The sequence below is a fragment of the Falco naumanni genome, chromosome 2, assembly GCF_017639655.2.
Source record: "Falco naumanni isolate bFalNau1 chromosome 2, bFalNau1.pat, whole genome shotgun sequence".
NCBI lineage: Eukaryota > Metazoa > Chordata > Aves > Falconiformes > Falconidae > Falco > Falco naumanni.
Window position 1 is genome coordinate 68,406,519 of NC_054055.1, and position 20,007 is coordinate 68,426,525.

A 20,007-nucleotide genomic window follows, 5' to 3' on the forward strand; every position below is an offset into this window, starting at 1 on the left:
CCAAGAAAGACAAGATGTTTAGGAGGGGGAAGTATCGACACCCTTGGAATAGAGAAAGTGTCGAATGCCAGCTGCAGAGCGCCTAAAAGAATGAGTGTCTCCGATGCTTTTGTCTCCTTATATGGTAAAATGATAGAGAGGGGTTTCACTAGGCTGGGGAAGGCAGCAGCAGCCTCCTTCCACACAACACTGACTGCAGAGCTGAAATCAGAAGAGCCACTCTTCACAGGCAGTAGAAAGCCCGGCTAGCTGTACAGCTCTCTTCTGCAGGCAGGCCGGTGTGCTCTTTACACATTTGTTAATGGATGTGACCCCCTGTCCCTGGTCCAGGAGGTGACATTAACTGCCCGCTACTGCTCTGTAAGTAAGTAACCCTTTTTTTCCCCTCCCTCCCCACTACCCACGGAATAGATCTTTGAAGGTGTCGCTTTAAACAAAGGGTGCAGAGAGGAGGAGAGGGTTGTTTAGTGCCCCAGTGGGTTGTTGGGTAAGGCTGTGAGGAGAGGTATTGCCGGTCCCCCTTTCTCCTGAGCACACAGCAAGGGGTGCGAAGAGGAGAAAAAGACAAATTTCTTATCAGAGCAATTACTGCTGCATGTCCGTCTTTAAAGTGACACATCAGCGAGCTGATGAGGTGCAGGGTCATTTCATGTGTAACTATTTTTAATTACTGTATTGTGCCGCGCGTGTAATCCACTGGGGAGGGGATAAAAAGTAGAAGCTGGGGTCTTAGATTCCTTACACCTCTGTGCACACTCCTGCTGCCGAGCACAACAAAGGAGCATTTTTGCACTGTAGCAAGAGCAGATGCACATGAAACAAAGGTAGCCTTTCCTCTTTGCAGGCAAACACTGTAGACAGATTGTGTACAGGAAAAATGGGGAGCCATCAGCATCATAGTTCTTCTTTTTACATGGAGAGAATAAATTAGAACACAAATCCCAATTAATAGCTCTCAATTCTTTGTCATACTTCTCTCTGTGTGCATGCGTGTGCAACCACAATAACCCAGGTCTTTAATGTATGCTGTCTAACATGGATTTCTCTGTGTACATAATAAAGGAAATACTAACTTCCATTGTCTGCATTAATGACTGTTTGAACTGTGTACTTCCCCAAAAGGATACGGCTTTTATTTAGTTCACCAGATACCTGCATATTTCAGCTTTGCTGTGTACAGAGACACACACATAGACACAAGGAAGCAAACCTTGTAAAACCTATATACCAGCAGCAGTCAGTCAGTCTGTTATTGCTACTCCCCCGACTCCTATCTAGAGATATATTAGCTAAGATTGCTGATTGACACCGAGATTGCCACGGTCAGTAGCTATAACATCTATTGTTGGCTATACACATTTGTACGCTGTCTTAAACAGCAATTGTCCTAGAAGGGACCAGCGGAAGGCTGTATGTTATTACATACTCACATACATCTGAATGTGAAGGAATGCTATAACTAAGGTTACCATTTGGTTTCTGCTATGAACCCTATTTTCATCAGTTCATAAATTTATGAGACTCTGCTTTCTGGCTAAAATCTTCTGTGCCTTTTATCAGCCAGATGGTAGACTTTGAAAATTATTGCTTCAGGCATTTGGATTTGGAAGGCAGAATAATAGTCTATTTCTTTTTAATTTTATAAAAATTTCTGTCTGTTTACTGCTCCTGTACATAAAACTGGGAAAGGATGCACTCTAAACTTCGTCAATAGTCTGTATATATTCTTGATCACATTTGGAGAAAATTTTTTTTAAAAAAGGATATGAGGTACTGTATTTATTGAAAACTCAGTTCCTAACACTGCCACAGTGGTGCTATTGTATCCAAAATTTGACCAGAGGACTAATAAAACTATCTTTTACTCTAGCCATAACATAGACAATGATCTTCGGCTTCTGAGCCAACATGTGGTTGAGGTGAGTGGGGCAGCTGAAAGGGTGCAAACCACTATTGCTGAAAAATCATGCTTGTGACAATTACCTGGGGTTCCCTCCTGACATCTCCATCTGACTAGCAGGACTGAGGCAAAGGCATGGACCAGCTCTTGAGGTGTTTTGAGAAAGCTTAGAAGATCTTAAGATGGCAGAAGTGTTGGGGTAGAATATACTTATTTTTGGTTCTCGCCATTCTGCCATATGTGCTTCCGTGGGAATCAGCAGTGCTACGCATGCAAGCACCAAGTATTCACTTCCAGGTTGAGATTTAGAGAAAAATATCACTGATTTTTGTAAGATCACTTTTATCACATTGCAGTAGCTATACTGCTGCTGTGTGTTGGATATTGTTTGTATATGCAAAGCTCCTGCCATGAAGAGCATGTAATGGTCATTCCCTACTAAATACTCAGGTGCACATAAAATCCTGTTTCCTACCTACAATTATATGGTTTCTTAAGGAAGTCTAGGGAAGCTCTTTCCCTGAAACCACATCTTTTCTGTCCATACAGACACCAGTGCTCCCAGCTGGCACCCTTTGCATTAGGAAAAAATCAGACAACTTCTTCAATCACACACAACCCAGTCCTCCAGGATCCCATCGTGCTTTAAACATCAGGAGCCAAAACACCCAAAAAAGTTGGTGACGAAACACAGCTCCTGCAATCGTAAGTGCTGGTGACAGTTTCTGCTGCACTGCACTACAAATCCAAGCTTTTATCCCAAAAGAAAAGGATGAGAAAGGCTCATTCATTTACACAAGTGCCTCCGGCTCAGTTCTCCAGGGCATGGAACCCTGATCCTGAGAGCCAAGCAGTATCTTACCTGCTGTTGCCCTCACCTCCTTGACTCACCTCACAGGGGTCAGGACATTCAGAATTAAGGGACAGTTGGATAAATGTTAACACTGTCAGCCAGAAAAAATGGCTACCTCTCCATGAAAATCAAGCTGAAAACTGAAGTAATGCCTGTTGCTGCTGGCCAGCATGCTGCCACCCTTTCAAGGTCCCCACAGACTAGTTACATGGAGGTCTGAGGCTCTTTTGTGTTCCTCTGATGAATAAATTGGTCCTGAGCAACTTCAGAGAAACTCCGGATGGCGTAGTGTTGTAGGCAGTCACCTTCCCTCACTCGGGTACTGCTTCAGAGATTGGGGATCTTGTAATTTGCATTTTTAGACTGATTAATTCTAATGGTGTAATTTTAATGTTTCATTTACATATGCACGGTTATTTGTGATGCAGATTCACCCCACGTGAGGGTGTGAAATGGCAGGGTAATGACAGGTTTCATGGAAATAAATCTTGGATACATTGACAGCCACTGAAGCATTAACATTTTAACAATACTAATTAGCTATATATATAGACAGAGTTTGATTAAAAACCACTAGAGGCTTCTTTTAAGGCTGAACATCAAAATACTCATGCCAGGTGAAAAAGTTACAGTCCTAATTTTGTTGGATAATATTAACTAGGATGCTAAATGGCTACGGTACATATAGTAATATGATATAGGAGGAATGTAGGTGAGCATAACACTGACAAAAGAAGATTCATCTCTCCCTTTCACAGCAGATTTTCAACTTTAAAGTTACAAATCTACCAGCCACAGCAGAGCAAGGTTGCACTTTTTGTGGTGGGAGATAGCTCTAAACCCTCAGCAAGCACAGGCACAAGGGCTCAAAACCCACCACTCTTTACTTCATCTTGCATAAGAAAAGTAGCAAGTTGCATAAAAACATAAAATACCTGTAAGCATTTACATATCTCTGTTTTGTCATTGCTTTGAAGCACTCTTGAGATTTAGACCGCAAGTATCTTCAGAGTACAGAATCCCACCTCTGAGGGACTGCCCTCCTCCATACTATGCTGTGCATAGCGGACCCAACATCTTCCTTCTTCAGTTAGAAAAATCTCACAAAAAAAAAAAAAGATTGACAGTGTCCATGTCCCCAGCTTCCCTGTGTCTTTCTGTGCTTGCTCCTGCATCTCTTATGCACCACAGGTATTAGACTTAACATTAATAGCTGATGTCTTTGCTTTCTGTGTTCAGTCTCCAGCCCCAAACCCCAGCAAACAAATTGGACCAAACCAGTTTCTCCCAGGTGTACCCAATGTATTTTGCTAAGATGTTTCCAACTGAGCAGGTAATTCTAAGGTTTACGTAGCTTCCTTTGCCACACATTTTGGAAAGGTGATGGCACAGCAGCCGAGCACAGAAGTATGAATTCCTCACAGCTCTGAGGGATTCACTGCTACAGTAGTTTTATACAGCAGCTGTAAGACGTACATTAACTGCTTCTCCAAATCACCATGCATACCAATTATCTTAGACAGAAGGGGGAATTGTGGTCTTGCCTCTGTAAACAGAATCAGACAGAGAGACCCAGAGCTGTTCTGCTAGAAGCCAGGACAAATAACAAAGCATTCTTCCTCCATAGGAACCTCCCAGTTTTGCTTCTATCCTTTCTAGAAAGAAGGAAACAGAATATCTGGGACACTCACTGTTCTGGTTTTGTGCCCTTTATAGTAGTACGCAGGATGTCAAAAATATAGAATTCAGAAATGTCACTGCACGGTAGCACGTGGCACTTTCTGGATATTTTTATCTTAGGGTCTAATTTCTCTGGGATTAACAGTGTTCTTGTCAATAAGAGAAAGCAATCCTTTTCTGGAAAAACAAACTTTACCATTAGAGTTTAGTGTCTGCAGTCATTTAGCTTATACATTATTTTTGTAGGGTAGGGCCAGAGATAACAATTGGATTTATTAATCTTGTACTATTTTTCTCCTCTATCATTTTCTGTTATCTGCTCAAATGTTCTTATTAGACATACAAATTTCTATGCTTAAGTAATATCAAGTATTTAGTCTGTCTCTTTGAGTAAGCTTTTGTTTATTTTGCAAGAGAAAGAAGGAAGACAGCAGTTTCAAAAGGCTTTAAAATAGAAAATAAGAGCAAGCCTTTCCACTTGAACTGTGCTCTTCCTTGCTATGTTAGATTCAAGAGTCATGCTCCATGTTATTTCAATAGACTCCTTTTGTAATTGAAATGTAAGCAGGAATGTTGGTAAGACCATACATCCTCCAGTCATTTCAGTATCAACCTCGGATAATCGTAGTGTAAATTGCGTGGGGTACACTTTCAAAGCGTCAGTGCTCATTCTGTGGCATCTGTAGTTACTACCACTGGTGCTTGCTCTACCACTGTTGGAGTGGCTCTGAACTGGAGCAGATCTTCATTGACTGCCAAACACAACAAACCACACAGAAACCACAGCTAGAGTGTTCTCTCTCCATTACTATAACTGGGATTACTTTAGCCAGGAGCATGAGGAACCTTACCACACAAGAAACATTTTCTGGTTTGGTTGTTTGTTTTTTATATTATTATCATTATTAATATTATGTTAAGGAAAACAATCTTAAATAGCAGACCATCCACTTTCCAATTTATGATAGGCTGACTGTGCAATCCAGACAGGAACCAGGTATGCTTTGGTTATCTGCACAAGTTAATGCAGTCTGCTCAGAAAATTGCTCTAAGTACTCAAAAAGAGACATCAGAATGTTATACCTTAAGCAAAATAAGTCAACCATGCACAAGGAAGCCGCGTCTCTGGAAAAACCTATCTGTGATTCTGAACAATGCTTTAAGGTAATTTTAAGAAGGCCATTAAAAACTAGCAATTTTTTAAAAATAGTTTTTAATGTTTAGCATGTATATAGAAAGGTCTGAATGTGATATTTAGGAAGAGGGTTTTTTTACTTGGGTTTGATTTGTATTGTTTTTTTTATTATTACTATTATGTTCAAATATCAAACCAAGTTTTTGTGGCTTTTGCCTGGGAGCTTCTAGGAGATCTATGAATATCTGCTCTGAGCTTAAAAACTTCAGAAACAGCAATTAACACCTCTGTCATTAGATGCTTCTAATATCCTAACCTTGATGTAGACACTGGAAAAGCTTTTTTGGGCAGTTCTGTGAGAGGAGTAACATATCATAAGGGCCTTGATTTCTGGAAGACAGCGTACCAAATTCTTTCAGTGGGCTTGCTACAGGATTGCTTTTGCATAGCAGCGGCAAGAGAAAAAGGCTTCTGCTTTCTTCTCAACTTAAAAATTTAAAAGAAAGAGTGCAGCCACACCTGTCTAAGCAAAACTGTCTCATTTACAAGCTTAGCATAAACCCCAGATCACGGGATCCAGGTTACCCCTTGTTCCCTGCAGTAATCACGTCTCCCCTATTTAAGAACCTACAGAAAGATGCTGGTATGAACAATGGTTATAGTAATAAGCTTCAGCATCTCAAAAACCTTGTAAATGTGTTCCCCTTTTCCTCTCTTTACTCAAGAAATGCACCTTCATGCAGTGGTACCCCAGTAGCCGCTGGCAGGGACAGAGGGCATGTGGAAGGGAAGAGTGGCTGGCTGGGCTTCCTGCAGGGTGAGCTGTGCATCACTTGCCTCTCAGTGCATGGTTAGCTTCACATTGGCCATCTTTAGTGTAAGGAAGTAAATGTCCTTCTGCGGCCCACAGAGGGAGACTTGGCTGTTCTGCATCAGCTGGCTTGGCTCCCCATGGCCAAGAGCCCACTCTTGGGGGTCAGGGATCCAAGCAACTCGAAGAGGCAACACCTGCCCTATGGCCAGCAAGACCTCCAAGGACTCAGGTTCCCTTTGCTTTCCCTCTGCTCTATCATAACAGTGTCTGTGGGTGCTCATCCCATGAAGCAGAGCATAAGCTATACCTGGCCAGCCAAAGAAGGAAGGCTACCACCCCTTAATTTGTTTTAGTAAATCTAAACGCACAGTATTGCTTTGGGAGTCCATGGTGTGCATCTACACCAGCTAACTTCCACACACTGGAGTTCAGGTGGATTCTGACTACACGTAACTGCCCCCACCCTGCCTAGTCATTGCTACCCGCAAATGGTCATTTCTTCTTTTCCTAAAGTAAATCAAAAAGAAACAAAACGAGTTCCCCCCCCCCCCCCCCTCCCCTTGCATGGCACATGGCTTGCAGTTGCTGCAACGATATGATAGATAATGAATGTGGCAGTAGCTGCTAAGTTACGGGAAAATAATCACCTCTTGCCAGAAAAACCAGCATAGTCTGAACTGTTAGTTCATAGTTGCAAAAGATATCATAGATCTTCGCATTTTAGCCTTTGGAACATTAATATAAATTGTTTCCAAACGCCCTAGACCTGTATGGCTTATGTCACTGGAGTTGACAGACACAAATCTTCCCTTCTCAGGGGAAAGAAAAAAAAACAGATAAAAAGTTCTCCATGTGTACAGTTTTTCTGGAAAAAAGTCAGTTGGGAGAAATGTGTGCACATCTTGGGGGAAGAAGTGTTGTCTCCAAAGCCCTTTTAATTCCTGCACAGGTGTTAAACAGAACGTCCTGTTCCAGAGGTACAGGTAGAGCCCCAGCCCTTTTGACCTAACAGAGGCCAACAGCAAGTCCCCCTTTGGCATCTACAGGGACTTAATTCTGTGTCTCCAGACTGCTACAACAAGAGTTCAGAGCTTCACCTCACTGAATAAACTAAACAACTCCTACATTTTTTAGACAGTTTCCCTTGGCTTATTTGTCTCTCTTGTGCGTGTGCATCTATACCTCTGTGTTCAACGCCCCCTAAGAGGGGTTGAAATAAGAAATGTACAGAACATCTCTTCTTAGGCTTGCAGGCATGGCTGAAAAAGGAGACAAGTTCTGGATCAGCTAGTTCCCTTTTCCAGCAGCCAATAGTGTCATGGGATAGGGGAAATCTGGATGCTTTCTTAATAACATTACGAGCCCTAGTTTTTACGAGGTAATATGATAACTTAATTACTGCTAGTAAAATGAAACTGTTTGCACAAACAGGGGAAGAAGAGGAAAGAAGCATATTTTTTAAGTCAGCCTATTAACTTTTTGGTAATTTTCATGCCAATTCTTACTTCCTGGAAGACACAACGTGGGTAGTGCTAACATTTGGCATAAGCTGTAACTTCTTTTCTGGGCATGCAATGGAAAGCTCTTTTCCTTTTGGAGATGTACTTGTTATGCCTAATGCTGTAGGAAGAAGACTGTATGGCAGAAAAATCAGTTTCTCCTTCATGATAATGTTGAGAGCGACCTCAAAAAAGCTTAAGTATAGAATTTCTACTGCAATAATATCTAAAGACCTTGTCATACCACAAGGAGGTGCAATAAAGATGACCCTCTGGCCCACAAAGCTTTACTGTTAACAAGTATCAAACACGAGGGGAAGAAATAAATGAATGGCAAGAAGGTTGAATTGCAGTTTGTGTCCATCCACCACTGTGCATGTGCAAGTCTTTTGGTAATTTTTTCTTGAAGCCCAAAGCAGGGCATAAAACCTGCCCTAAGCTAAACACATTTTTTTTTTTTTTTTATATGACAGGAACCAACAGAGTGACAATGTAAAGGACCATGTGTACAAAGTGACAGGCAAAAATATTGCTCAGTATGATTTTGCATTCCTTGTTTGTAAGCCAAGAGTGAACTCATTCGTTTGATGTTCCTGCTAATTTTTCAACAGATAGGCCCCGTGATTACTTTACATTTAATTCTCTCCAGAGAAGAACATCACCACCATCACCACCCTGTGTCAAATATCCTCAAAATATCACATAGTAGATTGTGAGATCCATTCCAAGGCCCAGATCTAAACAGCCTGGAGTCTGGGATGTTTCACCCTGAATTCCAGATTTCTGAATGAAACCACATGAACTTGAATTCTTAACTTTAAGAGATATTGGATCTGAAATTAGATCCAATAAAAGATTCACACAACTAAAACCAAAATACAGATCTTGGGAACTTTCTTTCCTTGTCATTTGATTTCCCAGATCTCTGGAGTTGTGCCTCAAACCCCACCCAGAGCTGCCCTGAGGTGTCTTCATAGAGCAGATATTTACAGAAATAACATAAGCTGCAGTTATTAAGGAAAGGTCACTGTACTGTCCCTGTTCTCCTCCCTTACACTTTCATTGCTAGCCACTGCTGTTGGAGACGGGCTAGAGGGGAACTTTGAGGAGTCATTGTGCTTCTCTCTCCAGCATAAGTCTTCTTACTTTCTGTCTTCTTGTTGTCAGTCCCTACCACAGAATCACAGGAAGGTCAGGGTTGGAAGGCATCTCTGCAGATCACCCAGTCCAAGCCCCTGCTACGGCAGGGTCACCCACAGCGGGTTGCACAGAGTCGTGTCCAGGCGGGTTTTGAATGTCCCCAGAGAAGGAGACTGCACAGCCCCTCTGGGCAGCCTGTCCCAGGGCTCCGTCACCCTCAAGGTAAAGGAGTTCTTCCTCACGTTCAGGTGGAACTCCCTCTGTTGCAGTTTGTGCCATTGCCCCTTGTCCTGTCACTGGGCACCACTGAGAAGAGCCAAGCCCCATCCTCTTGACACTCGCCCTTAAGATATTTGTACGCATTGGTAAGATCACCCCTCGGTCTTCTCCACGCTAAGCAGCCCCAGGTCTCTCAGCCTTTTCTCACGAGGGAGATGCTCTGGTCCCCTCATCACCCCTGTAGCCCTCCACTGGACCCTCCCCAGTAGTTCCCTGTCCCTCTGGAACTGGGGAGCCCAGCACCGGGCCCAGCACTCCAGGTGCGGCCTCACCAGGGCAGAGCAGAGGGGGAGGATCACCTCCCTTGACCTGCTGGCCACGCTGCTCCTCATGCACCCCAGGGTGCCATTGGCCTTGGCCATAGGGACACACTGCTGGCTCCCGGGCAGCTTGGGGTCCACCAGAACGCCCTGGTCCTTGTCTGTAGAGCTGCCTTCCAGCAGGTCAGCCCTCAGCCTGTACCCTCTACTCCTTAAGGACAAAAAACACCTAGCACACTCCTAGCTCCCTTTGGGGGTAAGAAAGTTAATTAGTTCTAAAGCATCTGTAAGGTCAAAGCAGGGGGGCTGCTATTCCTTCTGGGTTGTCAGTAGCACAGATTACCAGCTGTCAGGATTTTTCTTTCAAGCACATTTTGGGGTTTGGTAGCTTGTGTCTTTTTCTTCTTTAGTAGTTATTCGGAGTTCAAAAGACTTCCCAGAAGCTGAGCCATCAATTACCCACTTCACACATATAAAAGCACTATGCACCGCACAATTCAGCAGTTGAATGAGCATTAAAAAAAAAAATAAATTCTGGCCATCAAAACAAACTTTGCTCACTCGGACGGCCCTAAAACCTTAATCAAACCCCAGCTGTGGGGAACAAAAGAGAATAATAAAACCCGAAAACCTGTAGGAGAACTCTGGATTTCAGAGATCTCAGGATTTCAGAATGTCCTAAGGGTGACTCCCACCACTAGGAGAGGACAAACTCCAGAATCCAGCAACCTATGCCAAGAACACTAAGCAAGTAACAACTTTGTGTTTAAATCTGAGAGATGAAATTGGCAAAAGGATAACAGCTGCTGTAAATGTCACTTATGTGTGAAAGACAGAGGTAGCTACTTAAGCCATTAGTACCCAAAAACATTTAAGGCTTTATAGATCAAATGCAGTTTAAAGAGGAGATGAGGCCTGGCAGGCAGTGAAGATTGTGCAGTCCAAGTGGAATGTGGTTTCTGCCTGGGAAATTCCCCTTCCTAAGCAGGCAGCTATGCCCTGCTCCAGCTGTAACCTCCAAACAGATTTTAGGTGCAACACATGCTGCAAACCTCAGGTTAAGAAAGAACCTAATGACTCCAATGAAACACAAAATAAATTGTCCCAGGCAACAATGAACATTCATGCAGGTAATTAAAGGTATTTGTGTGATCTTTGCTTGTGTGTGCATCCAGAAAATGCTGGAGACCTAACAAGACCTGAGAAGCAAACAGCAGCTGTCCCAAATTTAGACAAGCATCATTTGCAGTTTCTTCTACTTGTTTTTCCCCTTCCATAAACATCACTTGACATTTATCTGAACAAGGGTATCTAGCTCCCATTTGTGTCCCAGTACACTAGAGCTGTTGGATAACTCATTCAGCTGCATCAGAGAGGAATCAGATACACCATCACCAACCCCACATCTCCAGCTGTTAACAGTGCTCATAGTCCCACACGTGCACAGATATGGAGGGTTGGTGTCTCGCTGCAGGGCAATGATTGCCAGACGTCAGATCACTGAAAATGCAGAGAAGAAAGGAATAGAAGCACATAACAATGCTGCGCGATAGCCTGCGCATGACTAAAGTCTACCAGCAATGCAAACCTTTGTATTGTTTTATGGAGACGTTGTTCCCTCTGAAGATTAGCTGGCTCATCCTGTTAACGTACTTGGCTCCCTCCATGCCCTACAGAGACAGCTTCTTGCTTTGGACCTATTGGTCAAATCCCATTCACAAATCTCATGTGAATTCTTCTGACTCAGGATTTACTCCTTCCTCTCATCTCTAACACTAGCTTTGGTCAAAGACACACCAGTGGATGGCTAAAGTAGATGGGCTATTGCCATTAACCAACACTGCAAAATTTATAATCCAGTTTCTTCCTGTTGTTCATTTATCTGACTGAATGTTGAATTCAAATTGAGATACAAGTGATAAACCGGAGGTGATAAACGTTTCCTGGGGGATTGGGTCAAGTGTATCTCAATCTGACATGCGCCTATTTCTGTCTTCATGACAGGACAGCTGGACTCCAGACACCAACATGACTGAACGCTTTGACTGCCACTACTGCAAAGAGTCCCTGTTTGGTAAGAAGTACATCCTGAGGGAGGACAGCCCCTACTGTGTGAAATGCTATGAAAACCTTTACTCTAACACCTGCGAGGAATGCAAAAAAACAATTGGTGCTGACTGCAAGGTATGTCAGATTTGTATCTTGTTACAGAAATCTTGACAGAGTAGCCTGGATACACAGCTCTGAGACATTGTGCTACCACCTGGAAGGATCCAGCTCAACAGCTACCTAGGGGTTTCACTTGGTGGGAGAGCATGCTTTCTGAACCCCTGTATCTGCTTTTCACCACCTCACTTGGCAAACCCTTCTTTACCAGGCATTTTAATAGAAATAGAAGAATGCCTTTTTCTTCCCATAAGGCATAGGTTGATCTGATGTTAGAAAATATCTCTAACTCGCTAGGAGAGTCTGACTGTCCTTGGGGCCAGCTGGGACCTGGAAAGGTGGCAGAAGCTGATTTTGCCTACCTTTGTGCCAGAGGGAGCTAAGCCACTGCTGGCTTTGCAATGACCACAACTCAGTTGTCATCAAAAGGCAAGACACATTCAAGAAAAGGTGCCAACTCATGGGCCACAAAAATCTGGCTAGTGCTGATCCAAGTAGTAAGTCAGAACAGAGTTAGAATAATCGACCTTTTAAATGCAGCATGATGACACTGGAGTCTAACTAAAGATTGGAACCGACAGAGCTGAGGACTTACTTGCTTGAGCTATGCACCACTGCACCACATGGGAACACCTACCTGGTACAAATCAGGTGCAACCACCTGCATTTCTTTCAAATTAACCAAAACAACTGGAGTTCATCCCAGTTTTATGCCGCTGAATGAAGACAGATGATATTTAAGCCATCCGCTGAAGTGTCTGTTGAACGGCTAGAGACAGACTTCATTCAATAGACATCCTCCTTGTACAAAATTGACCTGTTCAAAATTGGCCAGGAGCTTCACTGATAGAATGAGTTTGCACTAGAACACCAATTGGCATTGCATGGCCGTGTGGTTCTTGACTGGTACGAGGAGGTCTGCCGTTTGATTTCCTACATTGCTGATCCGTACCTCTAGAAGCACCTGTTAGTCTCTATTACTGATGATGCCACTCTATTGCTCATTCAAAGAGATAAAAATATATATTTACTTAGATTGGAAAAGCAAATGTCTTGTATCTTCCAAATTGATCTATCCCACTCTGTTGGCAAATCAGTAGGAAAGTCCCTTTCAGAAGCCTTAAAAAGGTGAGAACGTTTCACCATCATGACAGGGAACTGGCAATAATCTGTAAGAAGGTATAAAACTTCCAGCTTTTCTACAGCTTATAAATAATCAGATTAGAGAAGAGATACAGCTGGCCTGACCTGAAAAAGCAAAATATTTCTGCCCCATTCCAGAATATGCTTTTGTTTTAAGGTCTCTTTCTAATCCCCTGAGAAGATATTTCCATGTGTTGATATTCAAGAATTTAAAAACTTGGACTGGCTTCAACAAATCTCGGACAAAGTATTCAGGAATTAATCAGACTGAACTTTTCAACCCAGATTTATGGATTTAGGGAGTGTGGGTGTTATCTGATATACAGCTCTTCCGTACTTTTAAGCAAGACACTCTAATAGTGGATAGGGGGAAAAAAGACCCTAATTATCTGCAATATGAGAATATTTTATATATGGCAAAAAAAAAATATGTGGTTGGGTAGAAAAAGAGGTCGTATTAACATTCCCACTGAGAGGAAAACAAGAGTAATTTTTCAATGACAGTAATAGATGCTAGAAAATACATTTGAGAGAGCCCTTATAAGTGCCTCAACCACAAGATAAATTTCAGCTGAAGCCTGTGCACCGTATGACTGAGCATAATTCAGCCATAAAACACAAAGCCACCCAAAATCGTGATTCTGCCCTTCATTAAACTGTATATGTACATAGGTATTTGAACACACAAGAAATATACATATATACACATACACAGACATATGTGTATGTATATTGATATATTTTTACACATTGCATTTGCATTTCCCCCTGAGCAAAGAAGATAAAATGTACTGTGTTTGGGAATAAAACCAGTATGTTTACTGCGTGTACAAAATGTACTCCATATTTATTTGTATGTTCTGACATAGCCTTTATCCAGCTGTGAAATTTGGAACTAAAACCTAACGACGTGACGGTGTTATCAGAAAGGGTCTCATCCAGGCCTCTGCATCTGGCAGGGGCACCCACCCTCACACCCACATTACAACTTGAAAAGCTCAATGTAGCTATCACCTCAGATCCTCCTTTGCAAGTCCCTTCTTAGCCACTGCTGTTGCTCTACACTGAGAAGAGCTGAAGTGAAGACCCAGCTGCAGCCGAGACACTCTTAATTTCCCTCCTACCAGCCCTCCCAATTAAAAGCTACCCTCCTATCGCTGAAAGGGTTACCCCAAGGTAAAACAGGTGTTGGCAAGAGAAGAGCCAGCTCTCCCTCTCTGACACTACTGCATAGCATCAGCTCATCTAAGTTGAACTTAAGCCTGCTGAGACACTGGCAATACCCCAACTTTGGCAGCACTGGGCTCTGAGAGGATCAAACTGATGCCAGATTTTCACCTTGTGTTTTAGTACGGCACAGAGAGCCCACAAAACAACTGTCCTGAAGAGAAGCTTTATTTGAATTCAAATCAGGGGAGAAGTTGCTTCACTTTCTATGGTAATTTATGGGTAGCTGTGAATGTAACTGAGTAATAACTAATTTGTTCTTTATTGTAAATGTTCTTTTTCCCACCGAAAAAACTCTGAATGACACTTTTGGACTTTGGCCATTTTGTTAGCTGCAAACATTTCTAGCTGATGTTTATGAAACTTTCACAGACAAATTAAAAGCTTCATATACTGAGTGGCAGGAGGCACTGGCAGGCAGTAGAAAAACACAATGCTATTTCCCTCACAGCTGTTACACATTATCCATATACCAACAGGTTCTAGTAGCAATTTATTCTTCCTAAAAAGAATTGTCATTTAGTCGCCTACATCCCAGATGAATGCTCACCATATCTCCACCTCTACGGTTTCATGGTTCTTTCTAGGAATCCATCCACTATGTTCTTTAGCTTTTTTAATAGTTTCCTTGCAGACCTTACAGTATAGAAACCATCACAAATACAGGAAATACCTACAGTAATCCAGTGTTAAATGTAGTTCACAAGTTGCCATTGGCAGGCAGGAGGGGTGAAAACTCTCTCTGTAAAATGTGAGAAAGAAATGGAAAGTGAATTGTGAGATAAAGATACTATGCCAGCACATAGGCCAAAAATGAATCAAAAGGGACAGTCTTACATATAAAGTAAACAAAAAACAAAGCTTCTAGTAACGTGGATCAGGAAAGGGAGAAAATACTAATTTTTCTAATTTGTAATGTTTAAGCCCTGAGTTGCAACACTTTTTCAGTGCGTTACTGACGATCAGACAAGTTGTGAAATGGAATGGTAAAAGAGGCAGGTATCTTCATCTCTTCTGAAATCCCTAAGGGGCTGGGTTCAGCACAATATCACTTGTTTTCACCTTTTCTAAACATGCTTTTAACAAGTATGTGCCACTCTAACATAGATAAGTGTTTTGCCACAGGGTGTGCATGGCTAAAATCTGTACAGCGTTTTGTTGGCATATCCCATTTCCTCTGCTCAACCTTCTGAAAAGAGCATTGTGGCAAGTAAAAAAGTATGATGTAGTCTTCATTCATGAACATATTTGGTTACTTTTCTGGTAATAAGGTCTCTAATCTTCTTCTTCCTGTTGGGTCCCTATTGAAAACCAGTTCAGGAGTAAAGATAATACATAATGGCTTAAGTTTACTTAGACTTATAAAGCCAGAGTAGAAGACAATATAGTTGCAGGATATGAGGAGTCTTTGCTTAACCCAATTACTTGGTTACATCAGTCTTGGGGTTCTTCTAGTTTAAAAAAAACAAACACTTTTCTATTTTTTTAAAAAGTCACCTGCAGCCCCATTCTAAAGGGCAAATAAACCGTGCTGGATCAAAACCACACAGAGCTATAAAGGAGCTATAAAATGTGATCTTGCCAATTGAAAACAGTTATCTTGACAAAGTTTTATTGCGGGGGGGGGGGGGGGGGGGGGGGCAGGGCTGACATCATAAAAATAAGTGAAAATAAAATTGCTTGCGAAGTACATAATGGCGAGATTAAACAGTTTTGGATACAAATAGGATCTGCATTAAATTTTGCTTGCACCATATTCTTAAGAGTCGTCTGAATGTGTACAAAGGATCTCCACTTGGCACACTCTCTGGTATCTGTATGAGAAAAATCCATTATTCATTTGGTTGTCCCAAGGAACACTGAGCTGAAGTTCTGAGCTGAGGCTGAGAAAAGCCCCCATTGAAATCTGAGTAGTTTCAGCGATTGCTAATTTGGCCATTTTTATCTTCAAATGAAACCATGTAAGGGAAGGATTATTTTCCATGCTCAGAAGAAAAGTAACTGAATGAAGTGTTAAATAGCTCTCCCTGCAAATTCTGCCCCACTCTTTACCACAGCGCTGCAGGGACAGGCATTGCCTCTCTCCCCTCCTCTTTTCACCAGCACCACAACTGGAATTGGTCTGGTGCTCTCTGCACTTCAACTGCAAAACACTCGCACAGGACAGACCATGTCCACAAGCACCTGTGTGCATGCATCTCTATATATGTAAACACTGTTCTACTTCTCACATGCCAATCTATGGTAATTCTTCAGTCTCTTGCCTGTCCTTTACCTAACAAGTCTCTTACCTGTGATTATGCGTGCTTTATCTAACAAAAGCACATGGCTGTCAGTTTTCATAGACAGACACACAGATAGATGGCAAAAGTCACTCTGTATTTCTTTTAGGCAACAGAGAGGCTGCATTAAAAGCTACAGTTAAAATATGCAGCACCAGGGATTCATTTCCACTGAGTTGCATAAAGTGGCTGAGAAGTCACGCTTGTCAATATTTTAAGGATACACTCCAGTTCCAAGTCCACAACAGTAATTTTCTTTTTCAGCCCTTCCTGGAAATCCATGCAATAAACAAGAATTAGTTGTTTATCACTTGTACCCTCAGATTTATTTGGGTTACAATCAGCTAGCATAACCTAGAGCTCACATGCCTAGAGTAAACCTAATGCTATTTCAGCTTAACTGAGGACCAGCCTGACAGGCAGACAAGCTGGAAGTCAGTTTTGCACATGCAGCTTCTCCAGTGTAGAGCAGAATCTGTTCCAGACCAATACATCCACAGCTTATGCACAAGCCAAAGACTCTGGTTAGACACACAGCACACTGAAACAGACCAGACCTTATTTTCAGTGACTTTATTATACTGACCTAAGAACAATCATGATGCAGAAATTATTTCATCAGTACCATGGACTTCTTTGCTTAAGATGTAAGAGTTTCATAGAAAGAAAGCAATATCCATTTCATTGGTCTAATATTCTGCTGCAGGCATGTCAAAGCCAGACATCCTAGACACCCCTCTATATTCGATGACTGTATCTGTTATAATCATCCAATGTAGCTAAAGATTATTCAAGTCAGTCTGTATCTTGGGTACTTTGGGTTGTCACTGGGCTTCATCGCTTTGTCGTGATGAAATACCTGCTACTTCCACCTACTCAGCTACTGTCTATACAAGCCGCCATCATAACTGTCTCAAGGATCAAACCTTTCATCATTGACCCCTCATCCTCATCTTCATTACTCCTCTTCTAAAAGGCACAAACCTTCTCCAGGGTATAATTTCATTGATGAAATAAGGCAGAACAAAAGGAGATATCAGAATATGAATTTTGGAGATAAAATATAGCTTGCAGAACATTGCAAAAAGAGGAGAAAGACAGTGAACGGGGGAAAAAAGTTCTTATAACTTCTGCTATAAGAGCAAGAAAACCAGATCTGTTGTCATTCTATTTTCCAGCAGGCAAACTTCACATCTTGGAAAACTCTGTTGGCTGTATGTTGTATTTTTCTGTTGAAAATAGTATTCCCCTCTGAGATCAGATTTAGAATATCCGATTTCATTTAAGGAGAAAAAAATCTAAGCAACCTCCGAAGATTTTTTTTTTATTATTTTGCCACTAGAAAAGATTAAAATTTTGCAGTCAGAAGCGTGTTGTTTCAAAAGGAGTTAGCTGAAGTGAATAGATGAGAATAAACAACTGTCTGAAAGTTGCAAGCAGGAGCCTTAGATACTCTATCACAGAATGGAATCTCAGAGATGAAAGACACATTGGATACCAACTGTTACTCACGGTGATTTAAGAAATTTAGGTGAGTAGCGCAGATGCCCAAACAAAAATTCCTAATTGCATGGTCACATTGTGAGTGAAGTTACTATAGTTTAACAAGTTATCACGTATCAGTTGAGCTAGGTGAAACTATTTCAGGGTGTCCTGTTAGCTATTTATGAGAACAAGGCTCCTGCAGACCTAATGTGCTGTTATTTTAGGTTAACCTAAATCCCTAGTATCTGTTGTTTGCTCTGGGCTAAGGTTGCACATCTGGAGTTACCTGTGACTGTACTGACTGACAGAGCAGCTTAGGCCAGATTCTGTTTGAAGATTTTGCGATGCTTCAGTTTTCACAGTTTAAAAATCTGATACTCCACAAGCCATTCTTTCCTTCATTTAAGCAGAATAATTCAGTGCTTGTAATTAACACATAGTGAATCTTGAGCTAAAATCTGAGAATTTATTTCTAGTGAATTTTCATACTCCCCATTCATGGCAAAACTAGCCCCCTCACACTCACACCTCCAACTGAAGCCTACATATTTTGGGGTAGACACCTTTTCTTGTAATGATCTAAGCTCCATTTTGTTTGAAGTCCAAATACAAAGTGTTGTATGATTAGGCCACCTTAATTTAAATTTTAAAAGGCACAATCCACCCCTTTAGGTCACAATTTTTAAAAAGACTGTTTCTTTAAATAATAAAAAGTACCACTGCAGAGAGTATTTTGAATACTTAGATGCCCATGTTGATCCCTTGGCCAGAGTGTTTTGGATCACTGGCTGCAGGTACAATATGGTCTCCCATCTTCTAGTCTGACCCACATTTGAAGCATAAGTAAACCAAAACACAAGATTTGGTAAAAAATGTCACAGTTAAAAAAATAAGGAACAGAGATCAGATCACTTCCAACCTTGGTGTAAACCTGTTTAGCTGAATAAATACCAGGAAGTGTTTGGGAAAAGGATTTCCGTCCAAGAGTGAACAGCTATGAAATGACCTACACCAGCAACAGCTAAGACAGATAAGGGAAGTCTATTTTACCTATAAGGTTAACAAATTTTAATCTGACCCAAAAATGGGGCTTTATTCTCAGAGGAAATACCTAAATGAAACTAGTTGCTCCTCTGCCGCATACAAAAAATGAAGGTTACCTTGAACTGAAAAAGGGTCGACAGCTGTCATGAGCTTGGTTATCATAGCAAAATGAGTTCACCTTCATCAGAACATTTTGTTGTCTTGAGCTGTGCAAATTAGCTTCAGCTCCTGGCTGTGGTTCAGACTGGGACGTGATTGCATTCTCTGAGCTTCCAGTTGTCCAAACTGTTCATTCCGCTTACTCTGTGGTTTTGGATTTCTACAGGATCTGTCTTACAAGGACCGCCACTGGCATGAAACCTGTTTCCACTGCTTCCAGTGCAAGAATTCATTGGTGGACAAACCTTTTGCTGCAAAAGAGGAACATCTACTTTGTACTGATTGCTACTCCAATGAATACTCTTCCAAATGTAATGAGTGCAAGAAGACTATTATGCCAGGTTAGGATGCTCACTTTTTGGACTAAGAAAAGATTAGGCTAAATATCAAGCATAAACTCAGCAACATTTGTGACAAATGTTTTTCCTTGACTATCTCTACTAAGTCATGGTGAACTCTGTAAAATTCAGTTGATGGTACAGTCTGAGTCACTTCCATGACCAGAATATGTAATTTTCATAATGGATCATGACAGAACAGTTATTCATATGAAGTGGATTACTCTTGAAAATTAGTATTTATTTAATTTAGCATTATTATTAATGGGATTTATAATTTTCCACAAAGTATTCATTAAAATGCTTTTGATGGCTGGACAACCAAAACTGATCTTTTTGTCCAATCCCAACTTTGTACTCTGTCTTGACTGGCTTCCACTTCTTGAAGAAGAGCAGTACCTTGCAAATTTAACAGCTTACTTAACTATTTAGCTTTTTATGTAATTACTCTAAATTTAGTTTCTCACAAAAATGAAAAATCAGTCAACATGCCTCTAAGGTCTTTCTTGAGCACAAAGATATGAAGAAACATGAAAGAGCTATTTTCTTTTTCAACATGAAACATAAGGTTATAGTAATAGATTGCTAAAACCTCATCGGCTC

The 20,007-nt window shown here is 41.4% G+C and overlaps 1 protein-coding gene across 6 annotated transcripts in view; it reads left to right on the top strand.

The window, feature by feature from the left end:
- The window catches only part of FHL2 (four and a half LIM domains 2), a 63,455-nt gene that overhangs the window by 36,599 nt on the left and 6,849 nt on the right, over positions 1-20,007 (top strand). For 2 of the 6 annotated variants that reach the window (XM_040584663.1, XM_040584661.1), the window contains exons 2-3: positions 11,565-11,744; positions 19,233-19,407. In XM_040584663.1, the coding sequence (XP_040440597.1) occupies positions 11,589-11,744; positions 19,233-19,407 (331 nt within the window). In that variant the 5' untranslated portion in view covers positions 11,565-11,588. Of the gene's footprint in view, positions 1-57; positions 365-11,564; positions 11,745-19,232; positions 19,408-20,007 lie in introns of those variants that run through there. The other 4 variants (XM_040584660.1, XM_040584662.1, XM_040584666.1 and 1 more) reach the window with 4 other exon arrangements.